Source organism: Coenobita brevimanus, chromosome 33 (genome assembly GCF_032717465.1).
Source record: "Coenobita brevimanus isolate Jiangsu-jjx chromosome 33, ASM3271746v2, whole genome shotgun sequence".
NCBI classification, from domain to species: Eukaryota; Metazoa; Arthropoda; class Malacostraca; order Decapoda; family Coenobitidae; genus Coenobita; species Coenobita brevimanus.
This window is the reverse complement of record NC_136986.1, coordinates 11,098,069-11,113,147: the sequence shown is the minus strand read 5'-3', so window position 1 is coordinate 11,113,147 and position 15,079 is coordinate 11,098,069. Positions and strand designations below refer to the sequence as shown.

General features: G+C 38.3%; 1 protein-coding gene across 1 annotated transcript in view; it reads left to right on the top strand.

Annotated features, from left to right (window-relative positions):
* Positions 1–14,049, top strand: part of LOC145395726 (uncharacterized) — a 53,907-nt gene extending 39,858 nt beyond the window's left edge. Inside the window, exons 4-5 of the mRNA XM_080269264.1 lie at positions 820–899; positions 11,733–14,049. Of these exons, the coding sequence (XP_080125390.1) occupies positions 820–899; positions 11,733–11,849 (197 nt within the window). The 3' untranslated portion in view covers positions 11,850–14,049. The remainder of the gene's footprint in view (positions 1–819; positions 900–11,732) is intronic.
* Positions 14,050–15,079: the final 1,030 nt, after the last annotated feature.

Genomic DNA, 15,079 nt, shown 5'->3' with positions numbered 1-15,079 from the left:
AATATACTCTACCTATCTATCTATCTGTCTATCTATGGATAGATAGATCGACAGATAGATAGATAGATGGGTATATAAAATTGCTTTACTGACCTGGGCCTCTGGTCTGAAGGTCGATGAGCAAAAAAATAAAAGGGGGGGAGGGGAAAGATCACGCCAGCTTGTATTCACTCAGTTTATTAGACACATGGGGTAGTAGAGGTTCAAATAGCTAAGTGATACATAGTTTGAAAGGAGAAGCTGAATTCATAAGGAGTATGAACAGGTGCAGACGATACACAACCTGTAACGAACTTCACACCACCTTCCAAATATTGTCACCCATTCCTCTGCAACCATCATGTTTCACACTAACCGTAGCTGCTTGCGATTATCATCCTAGAAATATCATAATGTGTCTTTTTGATCCTTCTTCTGGCTAGTCTGATGGAGTTTTGCAACAAGGAGAAATAAGGGATTAAGAGAGAGAACATAAATATTGGACAACATATCTTCTCACGGTTCGGACAACTCTAGTATTATATTCCAGCTAAAGCCAGACCATTTTATTCAGCCGAAGGTGAGTCATATGGGTGTTGGAGCAGTGCTGATGCCATTAACTCTCAAGGACGGGATAGCTCTGGTGTTTTACTTAACACCAGATCCTTTTAATCAGCCGTTAAAAAGTCAGACAACACTGAGAATATTATCACTATCACAACTAGTGCTCTCATTGTCGGGACAACTTTAGTTTTATCTTGCACGTAGCATCAGACGCTTTTATTGAGACTCAGAAGAACCTGACTGTTAAACAAAGTCAGACTCTATTCTACTTTGCAGATTGTATGAGTAACGCCTCCCCGACCTGCGAGGAAAACTGCGTCTCATTCATTAAAGAATGTGCCCAATTAATGCCTAAGGTGAGTGCCATGCAAAGTCACAGTTAAATCACGATAAATGTTATTTTGCCTGGGGTAAGTGTCACGTATAGCCAGAGTTAAAAGACTGTGACATAATTGTTTATGCCGCGGTAAATGCCATGCAAAGCCAGAGATATAAGACTGTGAAGTTTAATTTTCCTTCGTTGCACCCACGTCCGTCGGTTATTTCAGTGTGCTCTATGACATTACATCCCCAAACTGGGGAGGTCTTCCCTAAAAAATTACTTCTTAAACGTGTCTTACATGGGGTTTCAATGTTGTCCCGTAAGTAATTTCTCCAATCGTGACGAGCGATCTTCAGCCTGGGTTAGCTCCCATTCCCAGTGGTGCCAAGGCAGCTAAGGAGGCCTAAACCACACCTCCCTAAGGTAACCTGCTTTTCAAGATTTCAGTGGCTTTTTAGGTTAGGTTAAGTTTGGAATGAATATCGATTCTCGGTGTGTCCGGGAGGACTCTGCCCCCAAATAAAACAAGGTTAGGTTTAGCTTGTTTTGGTAGGTTAAGTTAGAATCGGATGGGGTTTTAATATACCATGATCAACTTGGTTTTCATTCCGTATCTAACTTATGACTCATGTGGGGGTAAGAGTCATTTACAACAAGATTGTTTTATAATTAATGAAATTAAGTTTAAAAATCTTTATTTAAAAAAAAAAAATGAAAATAAGAAAAATTCAACTAAAAGCAGCTTACCTTAGGAAGAAGGTGTAGTTTAGGCATCTTCAGCTGCCTTGACACCGTTGCGATTGGAAATATCACAGGCTTAAGGTCGTGTGTCTTGATCGGAGAAATTACTTATGGGACGGTATAGAAACCCCCATAAAGACTCAGTTGGGACGTAAATGCCGTAGGGAAAAACCACTTATTCGGGGATATAATGCCATAGAGCACACTGAAATAACTGACGGATTGGGATGCGACAAAGGAAAAATTTCCAATTGTACAATGTTATTATGCCAGAAGTAAGTGTCACGCAGAACCAGAGTTATAAAACTATGAAATGTTATTATGCTAAACATTTTCAGCATCGTCCAAGCTATGAAAGTCAATGTAAGAGTATAAATTCAATAAGAAGGTTTGTAGGAGTAGTAAAGGATACCGTTAATATGCACTTATGAAACTGTTGCTTCAGAAAGATCATTGTCATCTTCACACACACACACACACACACACACACACACACACACACACACACACACAATCATCTTATCCATCTCGAGGGTAAAATAGCAAAAAATGGTTGAAATATTTAGTTTTTTTTTTTTCCTAATTATGATAAAGATTGCATTTAAAAATCCTGGTTATAAATTAATAAACAGTATTTAGCAGAGTGCAGTTTAACTGATTAAAGTTCTTTCAGGAGATATAAACACTGGAAGATGTGTGGCTGTATACTGTCACGAATCTATTTCATAGCAGTTACTAATTCCAGAGTCGTCTAATTATAACTCTAACACAGTTTGCAGGTACTTTCATCTTATAAATGAATGGCCGAGAACACAGGGACCGCTGTTGACACAAGGTGTTACCCAATGTGCCTCCGCCATGCCTTTGGTACGGATTCACCACACAATGTCCATTACAGGTTTCATTGTGGATTTAAGTGAAGCTCAAGATAAACTAAGTTGACTCCATATGACCATGACCTTTGACCCCATTATCCTGCTGACTTAATCAGATCATCACCCCTTCATACTGTATCAGTAACAAAAGTTCGGTAGAAATCTGTCAAAGGATTCAGGATATATCTTGCTCACACCCATATGACCTTGACCTTTGATCTCGTAATCTTATTTACCTGTTCAGTTAATTGTCCCTTCATAATGCATCACTGATAAACGTTTGGTTGGAATCCATCAAGGGGTTCAGGAGATACTTCACCCAAACCCATTTGACCTTGGCCTTTGACCCCTTGACCTTGCAGACCTAATCATTTCATCATCCCTTCATAATGTATCACTGGGAAAAGTTTGGTCGAAATCCGTTGAACGGTTCACGAGATATCGCGCCCACAATGATAAACGAAGTCAAACCCATATTTCCTTGACCTTTGACCCCTTGACCTAATTGACCTAATCAGTTCATTATCTCCTCGCACTGCATCAATGACAAATGCTCGGTGGGAATCCATCTAAGAGTTCCGGAGATACCACGTCCAGAAAAGAGTTATGGACAACTTACACACACATGCACCCACGCATGCACACACAAACAGACCAGTCACGTAATGCCTCCTCCACCATAGTTGGCCAGAGGCATAATGAATTACAGTGTACTGTAAGATTATACGTGGTAAATTTATGATCCTCTGGCACAGTCAAAAGAACTCAACAAAATTTCTATGATTAATTTGGTTGTTTGTTGCATAATAAAATACAGAAACAAGAAGCGGTGCGAAGGCACAGCAAACCCGTCCCTGGCAATGATTTTACTGTTGATGTATAAACATTACAGGATATCTAGTCAAAGATGTCATATATCAAATCTGGACTCAATCGATTGAAAATTGACGAGTTTATGCCTATTTCAAATATTAGGCCCGACTCACCTGACATTGACCCCATACCGCTAACTGTGGGGTGACACCCCTGAAGTAATGAGGCATGTTATAGGTTCCAAATTTAAAAGATGCACCTTTAGGTTTTTGTTTCACGTCGATATGACGAATTTGAAAGGAGTCTTGACGTAAAAACGATTATTACCCACGACCATTTTTTGTTCTATATTTTCTGGCCCTACGACCTAGGCCTTGGCTCAATTTGGCCCAAAATTTAATCAAGTGATCAGGTCATTGCCCATTATCCCTGTAATTTTAGTCAAAATTGCACTGGTAGTTTTTGCATAAAGTTGTTAGGAGACAGACAGACAGACATAAAAAAACAAACCGAGTGGAGACAACACCTGTCCCCGAGCCCCTCCTGGGTGGGACCTCTTATATATATATATATATATATATATATATATATATATATATATATATCACGAGGGGTTGTGAATTTATGAATAAAAAATGCTGGATGTTACTTGAAAATAGAGACAAGTAATTAACTTGTGAAAATCTAGCAGTAAGTTTTAGTTCATGCCGGCTTACTTCACCGATTCTCTAAGGATGAGAAGTTATGAACTTTCTCAACAGTTCACAGCAGAGACTAATTACTCAAGTGTGCTGTTTGTAGTACTGTTAGCCTCTCGAGATAGTGACTCTACCCCTGACAATCAATAACTAATGCTAATAATAATAAACAGGTTCTTGCCGGTGCTTAACTCCTGGCTGGCACAACAGATTTAAGTTTGATACAAAAGAACTGGCCTAAGTACCAGTTAAGGATAATGTAAAGAGTTTGTGCAAACTATGAGTGGCAACTAAAATAAGCTTAATGTGGAGAAATAAAACACGAGTCTAATTACATTAAGCTTGAAGAAAAGAACCGTAAATTTATTGATTACAATTAAATAGATTTACATTATATGAATCTCAAAATTTATTCAGAAGGAGAGTTTCGCGGCCACTAGTGGACTCATGGATTCAAATAACAAGAGAATACACTCACTGGCTCATTTAAAAGCTAATAAAATTTAAGCCTAGAAAAACGAACAGAAAAACTGGTCAGTGGAAGGGAGCTGAAACGAAAGTCTGGGTGCCTGTCATGAACACCAACGCTACTATTCGCTCCAAGCCCGCTTCGCCAATCACTGTCTAGGTGGAGATTTAGGAAGTCACTGTACAACAGAGATGCTGCTCTACGCTGGGCATAAAACGATCCTATTCTCGCGATGATCCCAAGCTGACTGACTTCAAACTAGGAAAGGGGGAGAGAGATGGCCGTGTTCGCCGGAAATTGGCATGGCCTAACTTCAACGGTCAACGGAAGGAAGGTGAATGATATAGGTTCACAATAAATCACTCAGTGAAAGCACTAATGTCGTGGATAAGAATGGTCACTTGTGAAACAGTGACAAGTGTTCTGAACACCATTCCATTCGAAGTGAATACGAGGACGGTTGAACTGAGTGATGCCCAGTGGGTCATTCTCTAGAGTTCGTGGTTTTCTCATCAAAGCACAATGTCTCGAAATTATATAAAGACGCTCGGGCGAATTCGTGATATTACGCCCCATCCATATCAAATTTTTCTTCAGAAAATTTTTTCGATATACATACATATAAATCCTAACTCAATCACACAAGATTCACACTGTGGTGTGTATACTATCCTGCTACAGGAGAAAATCACAGTCGCCCATGAGTGTAAAAACCTCATATTTACGTTAACAGAAGCAAGCTCTAGGAAAAAACTCCGTGACGATGGTGAAAAATCCTGTACTCAGGTCAAACTGAGCGAAAAGTTCGCTATATTTACATTAACAACTAATTATTATGTAGCGTGATGTATGTAATACACGGTGTAATTGTAACAGTCATAGTGTAACTGTACCTACGTGTAAAATGATATGAGAAAGGGAGTGTGAGCTGGGAGCAGGGCAGTAAAATGACGGGGGACAGGGCGACATGGAGGCGATTTGTTTGTGGGCACCACGTAAGGGATCAAGGCATCTGGCAATAGATAGATAGATAGATAGATATACTTTTTTGTTTCATACATATCTGCAAGCAAATTTTCATGATGTCTGAATGTTTACTGGAAGCTTTCCATCAAATTGAAATGTTGCTCTTTATTTCACTATCATGGTCTTTCGTTATTTTTAGTATTTTCTTCAAGAAATTGTACTCCTCAACTTCATGAATTTCTTCCCTAATTTTGATGATACTCTTCATTGTATTTAGCTTAGATGATGTATTTGGATTAAACATTAGTTTTAATGTGGTTCATTTTTAACCCTACTTTGAGAAAGTCTCTGTTCAGGTCATTTAACTTTTTTGTTAACGCCTCTACTTTTTCTGAAACTAGTACAGTGTCATCTGCAAATTTTAAATTGTTTAGCTTTTCTCCGTCTATGTATAGTTCATTGTTCTCCCAGTCCAGCTTTCTGAAAATACTTTCTTAGCATGCTGCAAATAATTTTGGAAAAACTGCATCTCCCTGATGCATGCCCTTCTCAAACTTAATTCTTTCCAAGTCTTTGTGTAATTTAACGTAGCAGTTCCCTCTTGCTATATGTTTTCGCTTTACAATTTTCTCATTCACTTTAAGTTCCCACAATGCACTTTTAATTGCTGTGTGCTCTACTGAGTCGAAAGCCTTGTAGTAATCAACTAGAGAGGCACTCAATCTAGCGCATCTCTCCAACACGGGCAAAATCTGTAATACGATCCGAATCGGTTCCAAAAGTTTAGAGACTGTTTCCTGGGATGTAGGCTATCTACCCACCAAATTTTGTAAAAATTTCTAGGTTTTTGAGTAATCATGCAAAAACAAACAAACAAACAAACAAACAAGGGTACAAGCATACTCTCCTTGTTGGAGAGAACAAAATCTAAGCACATTGGTTTAATATATTCTGTAATTTTCTCAATTAGCTGATTCATTGTAGGTAAATGATCATTAATCTAATACCTGCTTCAGAATCCTGCTTATTCATGGGGTTGAATTTCATCCAAAATCGTTGTTATTCTGTTCGTAAGGACTTTGGTGAAGAGTTTGTAAATAACTGATGATCAGCAAATGGATCGATAGTACGAAGATCTTTTGAGTCACCTTTTTTGTAAAACAAAATAACTATTTCATTACACCATGGTTTTGGAGTTTTCTTCTGTTTTATATCCCCAGTAAACAAGTGGGGAAGCCTGTTTTATACTTCTACTCGTGCATCAGATATTAAATCTGCTATCATTCTATCTTCTGGAACTTTCCCACTTTTCATACATTTAAGAGAAATGTTGACTTTGTCTGGTGTTACCTCAGGTATTTCACTTACGTCCACTGAAAAGTCAGCTATTAGGACTATTGTTTTTGATGCATACAGGTCTTTGTAAAATTATTTAACTCTCATCACCATCCTATCTCTGCATTTAAAGACTTGATCATTTTTGTATTTCAATTATATAATTTGTTGCTTTCCTATTGCCATTATACTTCTGACCTATTTCAGACTTTTCCTTTTTTGATGATTTCCTTGATTTCATCCATGTTTCCCTTTCATTTTTCTTCTCTCTGTCTCATGTTGTTAAGCTTATTTAATTCCGCTCTTTCTATTTCATCTTTCTCTGTTTTATGCCTTCATCTCCTTTCTTCATATCATGAGCTCGAGTGTATTTTTTAAATTGTTGTTGGCTTAGAAGTATTAACATTTCCTACTACCTCCATTGATTCTCTTAGCACTTTTGTTAGTCTGTCATTCAACTTATCAATGTCACATTCAGCTTAACTTTGAGCCTGAAATATGTTGATTATTTTTATCTGTAAGGCTTCATTGTTTTCATGAACATTGACTGGGCATATATATATATATATATATATATATATATATATTTTTTTTTATTTTTGATCATCTTTCGCTTCTGAATTTGAGTCTGGCTATGCAACCCACCATACTATAGTCACTTACTATATTTCCTTTGTTGATAACTGTGACATTTATGATCGTCATATTCTTATCTGCTTTAAAAGTCGATTTCATTATTTGTTTCTCCATTTGGACTCCTCCAGGTCAATTTTCTCTCAGTTCTTTCAGAAAAGAGTGTGTTCATTATTCTCATGTTATATATTTCAGGAAAATTTACCACCATTTCTCCTCTTTCATACCTTTCACCCACTCCGAATTTACCCATACATGATTTTCCATTTTTTGATATCCCAACTTTTGCATTGAAGTCTCCTGTGAGTATTGTATAGCATATGTGGTCTTTTCATCTTCCTTAATCTGGGAGATGTCATCATGAAATATTTCTGTTTCTCTATCTGAGCTTTGAGAAGTCGGTGCATGTACTTGTATTAGTTTCAGGGTGTATTTTTTGCATTGTCTAATTACAGTCCATCCTACTCTGTTAGATACTCTGATGGATTTAACAGTGTTTTTTGCAAGATTTCTGTTAATTAGAAATCCTACAGAACTAACTCTTTATAGGTATATATCAATGTGTGTGTGTGTGTGTGTGTGTGTGTGTGTGTGTGTGTGTGTCACTGTACTTCCCTGTACTTGGTGGACATATTCAGGAGGTGATTCTAATGCTGAATCTGGATTATTAATGCTATGTCAGCATGTGATCAGTTCTCAGCTGTTGTGTAGTTACAATTATTAATAATATTACTGCAGACAAAAATGGTTAGCTTCATAATTCAGCCATAAGGTGATTAGTAAATGTACCTCTGTAATGGTTGAGAATGGGACCTATGTTGATATAACATTTTTAACTCAAAATCAACCTTAGAATCACCCTTGAGATTAGGCCCCCCGCACACGGGCCACATTTCAGTGGACAGTGGCTGCCACTTTTTCAAGGCAAGAAATAAAATGTTCTTGTTTCTATGGAAGCCCACACATGAGCCAATTTTTTGTGGCAGCCGCAAAATATGGTAAACGGGTCCATTTTACCTGCTACACCATGGTGGCTCGCCACTGTTGACCGATGACGGATGCCATTAATTCAAATGGCAGCCCGCACACAGTCGACTTTGCGGTGGCACTGGTGAACGGACTGGCATTGTTCACGGTCCATTCCCTACCCAAAGTCATGTGTCTACCCCAGGTCTTCTCCCTAACCAAGGCCATCTTCCTTCGCAAGGTTACATGAATACACAAGATCATTCCCAAAATCACTACAAAGTGGTTCAGACGCGAAAGTCCACAGTTTATACCGGGAAACGTTATCAATGTGTCCTCCCCAGTGCCAGACAGAATGTCAGGTATTCCAAGCAAAGCTGAACAGTCTGACTGATTCATTTATATAATTTGTTTATTGGTAGCATGTTGGTGGATTTTTCTGAGCAGTGACACAGTTTTTGATAATCAGTTTTGCATGTTTTGTTAATATCAACATGTTTGCCACTAGGTTTCATCATTTTCAGAAAAGCAAAATATTATGCCATTTTCTTAACCTGCCACGTGCCAGCTATTATTAGCCCTATTGGTCATTTTTTGACCTTTTTTGGAGGGGGATAAAATGATAGATTTTGATGTGGAAACAACGAATTTCTCCATTAGAATGCTCACCGAGGCTCGAAAATGGGTTATATTGAGTCCTGCATACTCGTGTACACGTATAGCTGCTCTCTCATGCTTACCATGTACGTGAGAGAAAGCAGTTTTCTATGTATGGTATACTCAGGTATTTATGCTGGGAAGGTATAACAATGTTCAGTACACTTTTCTTATTACTTATTACTTCAGCATCTATCACAATTTGAGTGTCTTTCTCACTGTGAATGCATTATCTTACACTTACTTGAAGATAGATATAACCTGACTTCATTGCGTACAGTCCTGGCACTTACAAGAGGGTATTTACAACTTGACTTCACTATATAGTCCTTACACTTTCAAGAAAATATTTACAACTTACACTTACATGAAAATATTTACAAAATGCCTTCACTATGTACAGCACTGGGTGAGGCACACAGGCAGAGTGAGGCAGAGCGAGTGTGAGGAGGGAGCGAGTGAGTGTATGGCCTTGACAGCCTAGGGGATGGTAGAGGAACAGTTACCTTACATCCCTGCCAATTTTTACCCGTAAATCTTGAAGAATGCGATTACAGTGGATTTTTTATTTTAAACCGTTTTAAAACGGCACTGGCACACGGCGGGGTTAACCCCCCCCATCCCGACGTTTTCTGGGCAGTGGTACGCCCCAGTCCCGACATTTTTGAACCTTTTTTTTTTTTGGCCCAAACATCCGCTTTTGGTGAGAAACATCGAAAATTCATAGAGAAATCGCTCACCTGAGGTTTAGAATACTCGATCCAGGTAGGAGTACCTCCTTACCTTACAGGGTTTTCTATCAGGATGGCTGCAAAGAAAACGAGTTCTATTGGAAGATAACTATTCCACACCACTCATAAATGGTATTTATTTATTTATTTGGTACGAATTTATATGTAGTACGAGAGTATATTGGTTTTCAAACGGTAATATAGGCATTATAAGCATTGTTTCACTCACTAACTCATCACCATTCCTGACCTTTTTTTGCCACATTACCTGATCATCATTTCTGACTGTTTCTTCCTCTAATGTTTGTCCTCCACATTGTCATCAATTGGGGAATCACTCTGGCCCTGAATTTCGTACCTTGGCATGACATGGCTTTACTGGCCAGGTCACTGATAACAGGTGAATTGCTGAGAAAAGGGCATGCAGGGGGGGGAGGAGGTCATGCTGGGTAAGGCATTGTCCCTGCCTGGCATCTTGTAGAGGAAGGTGTCCCGTGTATACATGCCAAAAATCACTCGCGAAAATTGAAAATTGTGCAAATTAAATTGAAAATTGTGCAAATTAGGGACCTTGCAATGTTGCCGCGTTAATTTACGTCTCCGGGATATGAGTGCACATCATGTGAGGACGTGAATTCACGTCTCCAGGACGGGGCGGGTTAAATATATGTGGAATGTTTTCCTGTTTTATAAAGTTTATTTCACTTTAACATCTTTACACTTGCAAAAATACAATGTCTCATTTATTTTATGAAATGTGGTTACTTTGCTCAAGTTTTCTCATTAAAATTCTTGCATAACTTGTATGTTCACCTTAATATAACTTTAAGTCTTTCTTCTGCTGGTACACACTTCCTCCTGTTTGTGTTCAGACGTGAAACTGAAGGTCCAATTGCAGTCAGCAGGTCATTCTAAAATACTTTGTAACTTCTCTAGGTATGCTTCTAAGTTTTCAAATAGGGTATAAAATTGACCCCTGATAAGCTTTTGGCTGATTTTTGGATGCTCCCAGTACTTTCTTGTACGTCTTTCTTTTCTTATTTTGAGGAGCATAGTGATGACACATGCCGCCTCCTGCCTGTGGTTGCCACGAAAAAGTGGCCCATGTGCTGGATGCCATAGCATCCCTCTCCACTTTTTAGTGGCACCATGAAAAAGTTGCAGCCACCTTCCACTGAAAAGTGGCCCGTATGGGGAGGGCCCTTATTGTTTATAATCCCGAGACATCCAGTGTATATATCATCCACCCATCGCCCAACCCTTTGTTGTCCCTTCAGGAGTGTAGTTGTCCATGGCTTGGCTTATGTCCTGACATCTAAGGCGAGGATGACCTGTCCCACTAGTGGCATTATATGAGCAATAAACTCCAACAGTCCCTCTGATTTAAACCATTACTTGCTCAGTCAGGCTGGAGTGCCTTAGTTCGCTAATCCACAAGACGTTATGTGCTTTTATCGTTACGATCCAATGGAACAAGTGGCTTCCTGACTTACAGGAAACCATTTGGCTAGTCATTCACAGTAGAGCCACCTCTAAGCAGCACTATATCGAGTGAGTGGATGGTGGACAGCCCTACGTACCACGAATTGTATTACTGAGGAAAGAAATAATAACTACGTTGATTAATATTCTAGTAGAGGAAGAGAAACAAGAAAATTTCACTATATTACAATTATCTTAAGAGAGCTTGTCCATCTAAATGAAACATGGCAATAACAGATTTAAAAATGATTGTGTATGTCTGTTTTCTACACAGTGACCATAGACTTTAAATTATTTTTAATGTCTGTTCTCCACACCACACCAAAGAGTTAAAATAATTAAATGTTTGTTCTCCACACAAAGATCCAGGAGATAAAAATAATTGTATATGATTGTTCTCCACACCAAGACCAAAGAATTAAAATAATTACAAATGTGTGTTCTACACCCCAAGAACAAAGAGATAAAGTGATTTTAAATATTTGTACTCCATGCCAACAGCTGCAGGCCTGTCTCGACTTGGACCAGGCTAGTCCCAGTGCCTCCCACAGATGCCAACCCAGGAACACCAACAACCTCAACCAACACAACCCATATCCCAGCTCCTACATTCAATGAAACTCCATGTGTTTTGGTTGTAGTAGTAGTACTAGCAGTAGCAGTAGTAGTAATGGTAGTTGCAATCTCATGCTCATTTCAACCTGAACTCGGTAGACTGCATGCCAAAATTACCCTTCTTCCACATTCCACCATCCTCCTTGGGGGGTTAGGAAGGTGAGTCAGGGACATTTGCATAACTGGCCAGCTCCACCACCTGCTCATATCGATGTCACCACACGAAGGCATCCCTCTTTAGCACATAGTTTCGGCACATCTGCCCCAAAGACCTATGACTGTTGAACGACATTTTCGGAAAATGTCGCAAAAAATCCTATGGCTGTCGATGGTATAGAGGCTACCAAACACTGGCAGTAGGTAGCACTTCCTCTTTTATGACACATATGGAATCTGGTCAGTGGGAACTACGAGATCATGTGATGGGAGGCATGATCCGGCCCCCTCCCTGGGTGTGGGGATACCTCCCTCCCCAGGCCATCTCTCCATCTCCCTTTGCCTCATTGGATCCTGCTTTCTGTGTCCCCTCCCATTCAAACTACCCCACATACCCCCTGTAGACCATATTGGGTGTGTGTGGTAGATTTTTGCCCTCCCTTTCCCCCCTTCTTGATACCCCCCACACTCCCTCCGCCTCCCTATTCCCCATTGCTTCTCAAGGACGTCCCATCCTGGCTCAGAGTGAGGAGTGACTTTTTTTTGACAGTCAATTGTGCAGTAACCATTAGACATTTAGGAGTGAAATTTACCTTTTCTGGTGTGTAAGATGAAGTTCTTCAAATCCATCAGACCAAGTTTTACTTTGGTGCAAATTTTTCTCTCTCTTTCTATTCACGGGGTGTAACAGTTATTTTTAGCATTCTTTTACGATCGATATTGCGGTAAGTGTACGTCATATAAGAGTGAAAGATACATTTGCAGGTGTGTAAGTTCAAGCTCTTGAAAACAGTAAGAAAAATAATTTACCTTGGTGAAAGTTAAAAAATCTGACCCTTCTTGCAGCTTTTAAAATAGGGGTGCTGGGAGATTTGCAGTCTTTAGGGGTTTATTCTGAATAGCTAAGAGAACAATGAAGATATAGTGGATCTTTAAATTATAAAGAGATATTCAAGAACTAGAATGATGAATCTTCAAGAGAGATTTGTTTAAAAAAATATGTTATATCTGAATCCCAAGTTGTTATAGTAAAATTTGTTATTAAGATATGTTCAGAGCCGAGAGCTACCCGGAATATTAGCGCATGAGCTTATGGCTACCAACCTACACGATATGCTAGAATATTAGTGTCTAAAGATATATTCATTATTCAGCAACATAAATATGCAATAGTTTTAAGATATAAGAATATTTTAAACAATAATGATGTTTTAGAAGGCCTAGTTTTAAGGTTATATTCAACATGTTTGAAGATATGCTGTAATATTATATTACTGTAGAGGAATATATTCAAAAAACAAAAGCAAGTACTGTATTGGAATATTAGTTACCTGTAAACCATTCAAGAACCAGCAGTGCCCACAAAATTAGGGTTCAATATACTATACAGTATAATCAAGAACCAGGAAATTCTACCAAATAGAAAGGCGTCATAATACACTCCTGAACATAGAAGACTACATATATTTAAAATCAAGATGTACTGTAGTATTTGGTTACTATGATATACAGTATACATATAAACTTGAGGGTATGTTGTAATATTATGTTGTGCTGATACATTCAGCAACTAGAATGTTTATTGAAAGATTTTATTCTAAGGATACAGGTAACAACCTAGAAGACATGCAAGAAGATAAGATTTTGTAACTTTATTAAAAACAATTTGTAATGACATATTATGTAGTCAGGATATATGTAAGAACCTAAACATATAATTTTCATTCATTCATTGCCAGACGCCATGTATCCCAAACGGGGTGGTCAAGGGCTTGGAGTTAATTGTTTTACAGGGAGGGGCACTAATCCTCCACCAACCCCACTTGACACATATAATATTTCTCGGAATACTCCATTATAAGGAAATATTTGAGAACATGAAAAGATTGGAAAAACATTAGATTATATATATCATTTGAAGTTCAGGTAAATATACTTGAAGATCAGGTTACAAGGTAAATAAGGAAAATATTACAGTGTTTTATGGTTATGGATCTTTCATGTAGTGACCAGTACCCAGTATGACATGAAGTTTTTCAGTATTATATCCTCATTCATTCATATATTGTTTCATTACCCAGCATTACGGAATATATTATTATACTGTCACAGTGTTATCCCCTTCAGCTACAGGAGGTCTTGCTAATACTGATCTTCGTGATTTTTTTTTTTTTTTAGCTTAATGGAGACTTCCATTGTTGAGAAGGAAATGGCCACTTGCAAGTTTTGTGCTACAAGGAAATTTGAATGATCTGCCCTAATAATTTTCGTTGTACTAACACAAATCGCGTTTAAAATGGTAGAAATACCATGTGAAAAACCTCTAACATAATATCAAACACCTGTTGAATAACTGTATGCTTCAACTTGGCCGCACATAAGGAAAGTACAGTATCGAGGACCGTTCACCTCTTCACCATGTTTTAAAAATTTACATATTATCTTCCTTACTTACGACTAAACTGAAACATAACATTGCTCAGCAACTACCTGATCGTGTGTCAAAGCTATTCAAAGGTATTCATTTATTAATATGCGATTTATGGTGATACTACGAAAATTACCATTGCCTATATTTTCAAATTCCTATAGTAGTCCCAAGCTCATAATTGGCTAACTTCATCCCATTCATCTTGTTTTTTTTTTTTTTTTTTTTCATGTGCTTTTCCAGATTATTTTCCGCAGCCCAGTAATAGGTAAACACAGTAATATTATTTGACATCCCTTCCTCAGATTTTCTTCGTGACTGGCATATTTCTATGTTCGTCTTTTTTGTTTATGGCTTAACATTCAGGATGGACAGCTGACAATTTTAGGCCAAGTTAATTGGTAGAGCACAGTGGAACTCGTTACTGACCCCTTCAAGGCGAAAAGCTTCTACAAAGCCAAAAGAAAAAAAAAAAAAAAGTAGGATGCATTATCATGGGTTTATTTTCATCAATCGGAACTGGGCCACTCCCACTATTTGACTGTTAAGTCTTAGTTGCAAGTTATTTACTTAGTCCTAGTTATGAGGAAGGAATGAGTCTCCTTGGTTACTAGCCAAATCAATCCTCCATTCTGGCTGCACTTGGCGA